Raw genomic sequence first — 10,971 nt, 5'->3', positions numbered from 1 at the left:
GGAAGGGGGGCTCTGTCCTGTACACAGGGGGGAAGGGGGGCTCTGTCCTGTACACAGGGGGGAAGGGGGGCTCTGTTCTGTACATGGGGACCTCTGTCCTATACACGGGGATCCTCTATCTTGTACACAGGGGGGCCTCTGCCCTGTACACGGGGGGCTCTGTCCTGTACATGGGGGGCTCTGTCCTGTACACGGGGGACTCTATCCTATACACAGGGAGGTCTCTGCCCTGTACATGGGGGGCTCTGTCCTGTACATGGGGCCTCTGTCCTGTACACGGGGGACCTCTGCCCTGTACACAGGGGCCTCTGTCCTGTACACGCAAGGGGCCTCTGTCCTATACATGTGAGGGGCCTCTGTCCTGTACACGGGGGGCTCTGTCCTGTACACGGGGCTCTGTCCTATACACAGGGGCCTCTGTCCTGTACACGTGAGGGGCCTCTGTCCTGTACACAGGGGGCTCTGTCCTGTACACAGGGGCTCTGTCCTGTACACGCAGGGGTGGGGATGCTCTGTCCTATTGTCACAGGGACCTTTGTTCAACGTACTCAAGGTTCAAAAGAGACGTAGACCTGCGTCCTACCTGTAGAAAATGTATGTGTGTGCAGAAAGTTAGGGAAGGACTAGGGTTAGGGCTAGAGCGTGAGGGTCTGACAGGAACACACAGGTGAACCTTGAAGGTTCAGAAGGCCCTGAGCAATGGGCACTCTCCCGGGGGCTTTCTGATGCTCTGGGCAAAAGGACAGGTTGGCCGGAACCCGTGTCTGCCACCACCACAGCCAGGGCGTCCCCGGAACGCCGTGAAGTGTCCCTGGCCCGCCCTGAGATGGCTGCAGAGGGGGGCGGGGGTGGGCAGGAGTGGCGGTCCCTTCATGTGCCAGGCCTCCTCCAGCGAGGGAAGGGCCGGCCCTGCTGACACTGTGCTTACATGCCTGTACCTCACACGCCTGGCTCCAGGGCAGAGGGCTGATGGGGCATGACAGGTGTCATATGCCTGTCCAGGATGAGAAGGCAGGGCAGGCCGGATGGAGTGTGGGCTTTGGGATCAGATGGACTGCGGCTCATGCCTCTCCGTGCTCACACTGAGACTCCCTGAAAGAGTCCCTCGTGGATGGGAGAGAAGTTGTACTACCCAGGCAAGGCGAGCCAGAATCCAGGGTGACCCCACTGCTCAGAGACCAGCCCGGTGTCTGGCTCTTGCTATATTTGGGGCTCAGTCTCCTGTGAGTCTGGCTAACAGGAGTCAGTCTCCTGCACTAGGTGTAGGAAAACAACAGTGCTGAGCGAGGGGGCTCCCGGGGAAAAGAGCAGGGCAAGTGCAGGCTCCCAGGACCGCCCTGCCTGGTGGTGTGTGGTCCAAGGGCGCTGCGCTCAAGAGCCTGTCACGAAGCACACGTCTGTTCAGACTCCTACACCCCAGGGACAAACCCGGGTGCCCGGCAACAATGCGACAAGCACGGACCGCCTGTCCGGCAGCGTCTCTACAAGATGATGTGCACCAGTGTTTCCTGGCATGGGCTGGAACCCGCGAGGGGGGTCTCTGCTACTACTGTCTCGCAGAAGGACATGAGCCTGACCCCAGGAGGCTGTGCGGGCCTGCAGGGCGGATGCATGGTGAGCCAGCGGGGCCAGGCAGCCGAGCTGTGCATGGTCGCAGAGGAATGGCCAGAATGGCCTGGCAGCCACAGGAGGCACTAGATACGACAGGGTCCTGCTGGTGTTGGACACACTCTGTCTGTCTGTCCATGCTGTGCATGGACACCAACCTGGAAGGCTGAAAGCACACCCCAGTGACAGGTGACCACTGGGGTGGGTGAGGACTAATGCTGTCTCCCGGCAGCCTCCATCATGTGGACTTTTTTGACGAGCGTGTACTGCTTGACAAAGTGAAGGCCCAGTCACAGTAAAGACAGACTATGGAGAGGAGCCACGATCCGGCCGCTGGGAGCACGTCCTGCCCGGCCCGTGGCCAGGGCGTGGGATGGGCACTGGGGCTGCAGCTGCTGGCGACAGGCCTCCCTGGACTGGGCTGGCTCTTTGGAGACAATAATTTCAGGCAGTGGCTGAGGGCCAGGGCCCCCTGCTGGCTGTGCCCGCAGATTTCTGAGAGCCACGCCCTTGCCCGGATGGCTACTCCAGTACTTCGCTTGGAACGTGAGCTGCACCCTAAGACTTGTTACAGAATGACACCCGCAGGGTGCGGAGAAGTGAGGCACCTTGGAAAGCTGCCTGGAGGGAAGGCGACCGCCCTGCGTGGTGTCCCCCTGGCCACGTCCCTCTGTCAGCTGTGACATTGCAGCAGAACTGAGAGCTCCCTGACCTCGGCGGCTGCCAGTCCCTAACATACCCCTCAGACTGCCTGGGCCCCAAAGCCCATGCCACTGGTACGGCTCAGGCCGAGGAGTGGGCGAGTGATGAGGAGTGACCTCACCGTCTCCACTGACCATGGGCAGGAACGGGAAGGCCCTGACTGGCCCCACTAGCACGTGGGTGGGGGCATGTGACCCTCCAGGAAAGGTGAGAAGCTTCTGAGCCCCTGGCAGGCGCCCAGGGAACAGTCGAGGTGGGCTGGGGTGCCAAGGGGGCCGTAGCAGCGCCACCCGCCCACCAGGCCTTTGGGGATGCGGACCGGCCTCTCCCGGAGGAGGCACCAGCCGCGAGGTAGCCGTACCTGTGGTGAACCTTGGCTTGGCGGGCGGCTCCTGGACGGTGACAGGGAAGGTGGCCGAGGCCGGGGAGGACTGCGCTCGGGACAGAGGCCTGTGGCCGCCGAAGGACACGGGGATGCCGGCAGCCTCCAGGGACGCCTGGTAGTTGCGCAGCTGGTGGATGCGCTGCTGCTCCAGGAGGAGGGCTTGCTGCGGAGGGAGGGACCTCGAGGTGAGCGCGCGCCTGGTATTGGCGCAGCTGGTGGATGCGCTGCTGCTCCAGGAGGAGGGCTTGCTGCGGAGGGAGGAACCTCGAGGTGAGCGTGCCGCCCGAGCCGCCGCCCCTCGCCCATGGCCGCCCTGGCCTGGAGCCTGCCGAGCCCCTGCTCTGAGGAGTAAGGGCAGGGCACACTGGGCGGGCACGGGGCCGCTCTGCACACAGCCGCACAGATGGTCCTGCGTGGCGCCGAAGGTGCCCCTATGCTGGGCTTCTCCGTCGCTCGTGACAAGTGCAGTTGGGTCAAGCAGAGCCTGGCCCAGCTGTGGGGTGGGCAAGGAGGGCTTCCTGAGGAGGGGCTAGGCTGTGAGGAGCGGCCTGGACCAGCTAAGGGCTGGGGGCCTCGCCCTGCCTGGAGCCCCTGGGTCCCTGGGTGGCCTCCTGCAGGGACTTGGCAGCCCCCTCTGGCCATACAGGACGCAGAGAGGCCAACGCCGCACACCTGCAGTCCTGGTGGGTCACGTGGGCTGGACAGTGAGCTCAGGAGAGAGGGCGAGTCACAGCTGAGGGATGAAACCTCGTTTGCCCGCTGTTCCCCTCGCCCGCCTACCTGTCCTAGTCAGGGCTTGTGGCTGAGGCCAGCAGGGGCACTTCTTCGAGGAGGTGGAGTGGGGGTGTCACTCAGCAGAGGCCGGGGCACCCCGAGGGCTGGGGACGCAGACAGGACCCTGGGGCACCGTGAGGCGGGCGGGAGGCGGAATGAACTGCAGGAGTGAGGCAAGTCAGCCTCTCCCTGAGATGCCCCCAGCCCCTCGTGTAGCGAGCAGAGCGAGGGCAGCAGGATGGCTACAGGACAGGCTGCGGGACGGGACGTGCCAGCCCCTCCCGCCTGGCAAGCCCTCCTAGCCCCAAGGTTCTGGAGGCTCCTCATACCCAGCTCCTGGGTGAGCGGCTGGGCCTGGCCCTGTGACCAGAGGGACAGTGGGAACTGGGCCTGGAAGGAGCTTCAGGTGCCCCCGGGATTAGTGACTGGCTTTCTGACACGCAGTGGCCATGTGGCCACCTCGTCTGCTGCTCGTTTCTGCACGCTGCTGCATGCCTCCGGGTTCCCCGACCCAGAACTTTGCTTTTCTCCAGTGGAAACGTAACAGAAGCGACCCTAACCCTGTCTCGTGCTGGCTCGGATAAGTGCGGAGAGCTTCCTCTTGAACGAGGCTCCAGCCCCGGAAGCCACGTACCAAATCCTTCGTCTCCTACGAGCAGAAGAGCCACGTGCTGAGGTTCGGAAATGCTCCAGCACCCCCAGGCCCGGGAAGGAGGGGAGCCGCTGCCTCACACCTGGCAAGCAGGGCAGACACAGCGTTCTATGCCTGTGCCACAGAGAGGCCGGAGGGCCCCTTTCCTCACCGTCACGAAGTGCTGCCTCTCTCAGACTTGGAAAAGCAGCGTGAGTATCCGCGGCCCTTGGGCAGTGGCCCCAGGAACCAGATGGGCCACCCTCGAAAACCAGAAGGTCATAGTGACGCCTGCTGCTTGGATGGAGCAGAGCTGGGGCCTGAGCTGCCTAGGGCGGGCAGGTGCGGGGCTCCCGGGCCCAGTCAGACCCGGAGCTGCAGGCGGAGGAAGGCAGACTGGCCACGATAGTCCCGTCCCTGTCTGCCAGGAGCTTCGGGCCACGTGCCTGGACTGTCAAGGAGCTGGGGATGAGCTAACGGCCCTGGACCCGGGTGCAGGCCCAGGCATCCAGCCCCACTGCTCGAGGACACTACCAGACTGCCTGCTCCGTGTCCCCTGCCTCGTCTCCTGATCCTCAGGGAGGGGCCCTTCAATGCCACACGGGGCTTCTGCCTCACTGCCCAAGAGACCCACGTGTTTCTGTAGGCTTGGCTGTTATTTTTCTCTGAAAATTCGACCATTCGCTGAGCTTCTTCACCAGTCTCACGTGCGTCAGTGCCCGGACCCTCACTGGCTCTGGACACCATGTCACACTGCGCTGGGTCTGGAAGGCTGGTCACCAGCACCTCCTTCCCTAGCCCTGGCTCTGGACAGACCCCCGTCTACTGTTTTCATCATTCATAAATTGGTTTCCTTCGCACCATCTTGCATGGTGAATCCAAGAGGCTGCGTTCCTCTGCATGGACTATTCTGCAGCCTACCGACCTGAAGGAAGCCACCACCCTGGGGCCTTGGGATCCAGAAATCAGGGACATGCATTCCCAGAGGGGCCGATGTCCTGTCCCTCGGTGAGGTTCATGTAAACTAGGAACCAATCTCTCTCCCACCTGGCCACCAAAAAGCTGGGCAGCCTGAACGTGGGAGCGGAGGCCCTCTGCCCCGATCACACAGAGGTGGCGGCCTGCAGGTCTCACGGTGGCCCTGTGTGCCCGGCCGTGCAGTCACCTGTCTGAAGAGCAGCTCCTGCTCGGTGGGCTGCCGCTGGCCGTGCTCGCCCTCCCGCGGGGGCTCCGCCTCTTCCTCGTCGCTCTCCACAGGCTCCTGCTTCACCTGCACGCCGGCCAGCACCAGCGCCTCCTTCTGCCCTGGGAGTCGGTCGGAGTACGGCTCGTCCACCAGGGCCTGGTGCTCACGGAGCTCCTCCTCCGTCTCCTCGGGGTGGCTCTCAGGCTGCCGGGCCGGCTCACCGGGCTTGGGGATCATCTGCAATGCAAAAAAAGAGGTGAGAGCAGCAGCCAGGGTGCCTGGGGCCAGACTCTGTCCTCTGGAATGGACAGCAGAGGACCCGGTGCGTCCGCGTCCTGTGCCAGGGTGGCGGTGTCCTCCACGCACCACACTGTGAGGAGGTGTGTAGAGGACACAGTGCTGTCCGCGGTGCTGAGGACAGGGTGCCTGTGGGACCGTCCCAGGCCAGGAGATGGGTGGGTGCCAGGCACTGAGAAGCCTGCAGTGAGTGGACGGTGTCACCTGGGCAGGCAGGGGCAAGCAGGGCACCGAGGCCACCCGGGCCAAGCGTGAGGACCAGCGCTGCACTGCCCTCCACCCACTACCCACGGAGGACAGCCAAAGCTCTGGCATGATGAACACCTCTGAGGAGAGTCCCCCATGAGAGAGCGGTGTCATGACAGTCCACCAGCCCTCTCCTGAGCCCTAAGGCAGATGTTCCTCTGAAAGGAGTGAGGCCTGCCGTCCCTGCCAGCAGAGGGGCTGGGCATGCCCACCTCCCTGGCCACAGTGGCCCTCTGCACTGCGCACCCCACTCCCGGGCTTCCAGGACCCTTGGCCAGGAGGTCGTCACTGCTCCTGTCTCAGCTGTCCTCAGGGCCAGGCGCAGTCTGACAGGCCATGGGGAGCCGCCTGCTGAGTGCCTAGGGCAGGACTGCTGAGAGTGCGGGGCCCCCGTGCACTCGCCAGAGACAGAGAGGGGGCCAAATGCACGTCTCCCCGGCATACATGTGCCTGGCGTGTTTCCTGTGCCAGTGAGTGTGGGATGCGGACCATGCGGCAGGCCATGGGACATCAGCTGCCTAGCCAGCCCCTGGCAGTGGTGTCTTCCATCGTCACCTGTCAAGGGGGTGCACTCGCCAGGAGGGACAGAGAGGGAGGGAAGCAGCCCCATGGGACAGTTATGCCACAATCCCTTTTCCATTTCTCCCTTTTTCCAGGATTTTGGGCATTCACACACACATGCCTGGCGTGTACCTTTAAGCCCGGGGCTGGGATTTGAACCACAGGGCTGGCCATGTGGAATCTAGCTGTCTTAACCACTAGGCTGTGGGGCTGGCCAACGACAGAATGCTGATTGGAGGACTTGGAGTGTGCTCTGCACAGAGGCGCAGAACAGGTCACTGAGGTCCCGGGGAGCACGGCCCCAGAGAGCCTGGAGGTGGTGGCAGCCAGGAGGGTCAGGAAAGGTCGGCCCTCCAGGGAGCAGGGACTTCTAACAGGCTGGCAGCTCAAGAAGCAAAGACGTGGCAACTGGGCCAGGGCCGTGGGCTTAGACCACAGGTCCCGGGACAGGGCACAGGTGTGCAGGGGCCCTCGGTGCAAACTTGGTTTTCCAGACACGAGCACCATAGGCTGGCATGTTCTTGGGGGAGGGGGGCTCCTGCCCACGCCACAGAGAGCTCCCAAGGCTCAGGGTGAGGATGGAGGATAAAGGGGCCTGCAGGGACGTGACCTCCAGAGGATTGGTGAGGTTGGGGGGGACAGAGGGGACAGGGGCCTGCAGGGACATGACCTCCGGAGGATCAGCGAGGTCTGGGAGACAGAGGGGACAGGGGCCTGCAGGGATGTGACCTCCGGAGGATCGGCGGGGTCGGGGGGGGACAGAGGGGACAGGGGCCTGCAGAGACGTGACCTCCGGAGGATCGGCGAGGTCAGGGGGGGGCAGAGGGGACAGGGGCCTGCAGAGACGTGACCTCCGGAGGATCGGCGAGGTCAGGGGGGGGCAGAGGGGACAGGGGCCTGCAGAGACGTGACCTCCGGAGGATCGGCGAGGTCAGGGGGGGGCAGAGGGGACAGGGGCCTGCAGAGACGTGACCTCCGGAGGATCGGCGAGGTCAGGGGGGGGCAGAGGGGACAGGGGCCTGCAGAGACGTGACCTCCGGAGGATCGGCGAGGTCAGGGGGGGGCAGAGGGGACAGGGGCCTGCAGAGACGTGACCTCCGGAGGATCGGCGAGGTCAGGGGGGACAGAGGGGACAGGAGCCTGCAGGGACGTGACCTCTGGAGGATCGGCAAGGTCAGTGGGGACAGAAAGGGTGGTAACCTGCAGAGATGTGACCTCCTGACTTCCATGACAGAGAATCTGCCACCACCAGGACTCCCGGAGGCCGGAATGTGCTGGAGCGCTAAGCCCTGGGTGGACCTGGTAGCACTTCCTGTCTGGAGGCACAGCGGCTCGAGGGAGACCCGGATGTCATCACGGCAGTGGCAGTCACTGTGGAGCACAGCCTCCGTGATGCTGGGCAGGCTACAGCACTTGGCGCCAGGGTCCAGCTTGTCACAGTCCGCCCTGTGGGCCACAGCCACTAACGGCCTCGCTCCCTCTCTGTCTCTGCCCCTGCTCAGCTTGTCTCTGGCTGGGCGAGGTGGCACCATGAGGTGGCTTTGGCAGGTGATGCTGACGGGTCGATGCGGCCTGAAGACACCAGTGCTAAGGCGGCAGTGAACCGGACAGACCGATCGGCTCTGCCACCAGAAGGCTGCTGGGCACCAGGGCTCCGCTTTTATCAACTTGGTCAGACCAAAACTCGTGGAGTTCAGGGCCAAAGCCAAACTGGTGAATAAGCCAGCATTTAAAAGCCACCGGGGACTCACAGTTAGCCCGCCTGAAGACAGACAAGCCCGAGTTCTCACGCTGGAAAGCGAGGCTGTGACGTGACAGGGACGGTCTGGGCCTGGCTCTGCGGGAGCACACAGTGAGTGAAGCACCGACACAGCACAGGTCCGAGGGACCCCCGAGTCGGCCAGCCCTCAGGGCCATCACCCCAGAGGGTTGGGTCAGGCAGTACTAGGTGAGATCGTCTTCTGAGCCTTCCAGCAAAACACCGTCAACACTTCAATCAACTGCCATTGAATTATAAGTCAATCACGCAGCCAGACCAGAGCGATTAAACGTGCTTTCTGAATCACTCAAGAGTGTACCACGCTTGAATGGGCATTGCCCGTCTTCCTCAAACCTCCTACCCATCACTCAGATAACGACGTAACAAAATAACACCCTAAGCTGGCACAGGAGAAAAGGACGGACTGCGCTCCTGACACCTTGAAGATGCTTGGCGGGCTCCTGTCCCGCCATGGCTGGCCAGCACGGTCTTCCTGTGAACTGGGACTCGCTCGGCGCCCCCCCTCCAGTCCTCACGGCTCTCTAGCAGAGGCCTGCAGGGATGGGGGACCTGGGCTGGTGCTGCTCTCTCAGAACAAGATGCCACCGAGCCAGACCTCCTCAGTGGTGTGTCCCCATCCTGCAACAAAGACACACAGGCCGGGTTCCAGAGCCTGCTGGCCGCTCCCCCAAGGAACATCCTCCGAGGCAGTCGCAGTCCAAGATGTCCGTGAAACCGACCCCGCTAGCCACTGCGAGGGGTTGCTGGCGCAGGTCAGGGCCAGCTGGACACAGCACTGTCCCCGTGGAGGGCGTGGGGACTTCCCTTCTCATAGCTGGGCCTCTGCACCTGCATGGGGACCTACAGTCACACGGTGTCACTTACTGACAAAGACACGGGGTCTTCCAAAGGTCACGGAGGACGTGTACTAGTCCAGCTACGTATGGACTTCAATTCTTCTGCACCAGACAAACTCGCTTTTATTCCATTTTCCCACAGACTTTCTCAAGTCCCCATGTATGTTCTGAGAAATGGGTCATCGTTTGGCGAGGCCCTCATGTGGACGTTGCAGTGTGCACTCACACACACCCGGATGGCAGGCCGAGGCCACATCCAGGCCCATGGCACAATCGTATGAAGTCATATCATGGGGCCTGACGCTGACCAGCCCGTCCTCTGAGGCCTGGTGCACCTGACCCCACGGGTCCCACCACGCAGCCGCTGACCGTCCTGTCCTGTGAGGCCTGGCGCACCTGACCTCATGGGTCCCACCACGCAGCCGCTGACCGGCCCGTCCCGTGAGGCCTGGCGCACCTGACCCCACCACGCAGCCTCTGACCGTCCCATCCCGTGAGGCCTGGTGCACCTGACCTCATGGGTCCCACCACGCAGCTGCTGACCATCCCATCCCATGAGGCCTGGCATACCTGACCCCACGGGTCCCACCACGTAGTCACTGACTGGCCCGTCCCGTGAGGCCAGGCGCACCTGACCCCATGGGTCCCACTACGCAGCTGGGAGACTCCTGGCCTTTCCTCCACATGCTTCATCCTTTGGGAAGCCAGAGGGCCTGGCCCTGCGAATGGGCAGAGGACCCATGAGCGGGATCCCCAAAGTCAGGGCAGCAACGGGCTCCCTGAGAAGATGACGCCTATGAGCCAACACGGCGGCCCTTCTCCAGGTCTGCAGGGCGTCCTGCGTGCTCCCGGGGAGGTCACCAAAAGCACCCTGCAGCGGTCCCACTGCTCGTTTCTGTTGTGTGACAGCTTCACGGAGAGGACTTGCCTAGCTCCCCGTTCCCAGCTCATTTCCAGTCGTGCCACCACCACCGCGATGGGGTTTCAGAGCACCTTCCTCACCCTTAAACAGGCGTGCCGAACCCGGTGGGGCTGTCCAGCCCCAGGCAGCCCCTCACCCACGCCCTGCGTCTGCGGACAGGTCCTGTGGATGAAGTCAGACACTGGGGCTTTCATGACAAGTTTCGGGGCTCGTCACATGGCAGCGTGCGTCAGCCCCGCACTCCCCTTAGGTGGTACAGAATAGCGGCCCCGCACTCATCCAGCCTCGGCCTGCCCCCCCCATGGAGCTGCTGGCATCCTGCCGTCAGCCTCCTGCGGAGCGTGGGCTGTCCCCACGAGGCTCACCATCGCTAACGTGACGGGTGCCTGACCCTGAACGCCAGTCCTGGGTAAGACTTCCGGGTCCCCTTGGTTACAGCACCTTCCCAACCCTCCTTCTTTTAAGAGACCTTTGCTGTAGGGCGTGCGCGCTCGCCAGAGTGACAGAGACGGGAAGTGAGAAATCATCCCCTGGGGGGTGGCCATGCCACGGTTCCTTCTCCATTCTCCTCTCGGGATCCGGGGCATGCACACATGCCTGACTTGAGTTTGAAGCCATCAGGTCCAGGACTCGAACCATGGTTGACCACGTGGGAGTCTAGTACCTTAACCATGCCACGACCTGAGTATTAACCTTTCTTACCGCTCCCTCCTGCAAACGCAAGCCCCAGCCCAGGGCTCTGCTGTGGGGCCTAATGGTTCCTCCTGGCCCTGTCAGGGTCAGAAGGGGCCAAAACGGACGAGAGCACACTTGACCTGGCTGCCCTAGGGGTCCAGGGCTGCGAGCCGGGCTGGCAGACCCACCTGGCTGGTGTGCAGCGGCCGCCCCAGGAGCTCAGGGCCGGGCCGGGCCCAGACCCACGTGGGAGACCTGGGCCAGGGGCGGCCGCAGACCCACCTTGCCCATGTGTAGCGGCTGCAGACCGCATGCGGGAGCCGGGGGCCGGGCGGGCGCAGACCCACCTTGCCCATGTGTAGCGGCTG

General features: G+C 63.4%; 1 protein-coding gene across 1 annotated transcript in view; it reads right to left on the bottom strand.

The window, feature by feature from the left end:
• Nucleotides 1-10,971, bottom strand: part of HDAC4 (histone deacetylase 4) — a 318,469-nt gene that overhangs the window by 51,933 nt on the left and 255,565 nt on the right. Inside the window, exons 14-16 of the mRNA XM_027773229.1 lie at nt 10,886-10,939; nt 5,266-5,523; nt 2,672-2,858 (exon numbers count right to left, since the gene is read on the bottom strand). Of these exons, the coding sequence (XP_027629030.1) occupies nt 2,672-2,858; nt 5,266-5,523; nt 10,886-10,939 (499 nt within the window). The remainder of the gene's footprint in view (nt 1-2,671; nt 2,859-5,265; nt 5,524-10,885; nt 10,940-10,971) is intronic.

This window comes from Tupaia chinensis, unplaced genomic scaffold (assembly GCF_000334495.1).
Source record: "Tupaia chinensis unplaced genomic scaffold, TupChi_1.0 Scaffold000332_1, whole genome shotgun sequence".
NCBI classification, from domain to species: Eukaryota; Metazoa; Chordata; class Mammalia; order Scandentia; family Tupaiidae; genus Tupaia; species Tupaia belangeri.
This window is presented reverse-complemented; position numbering and strand designations above follow the sequence as displayed.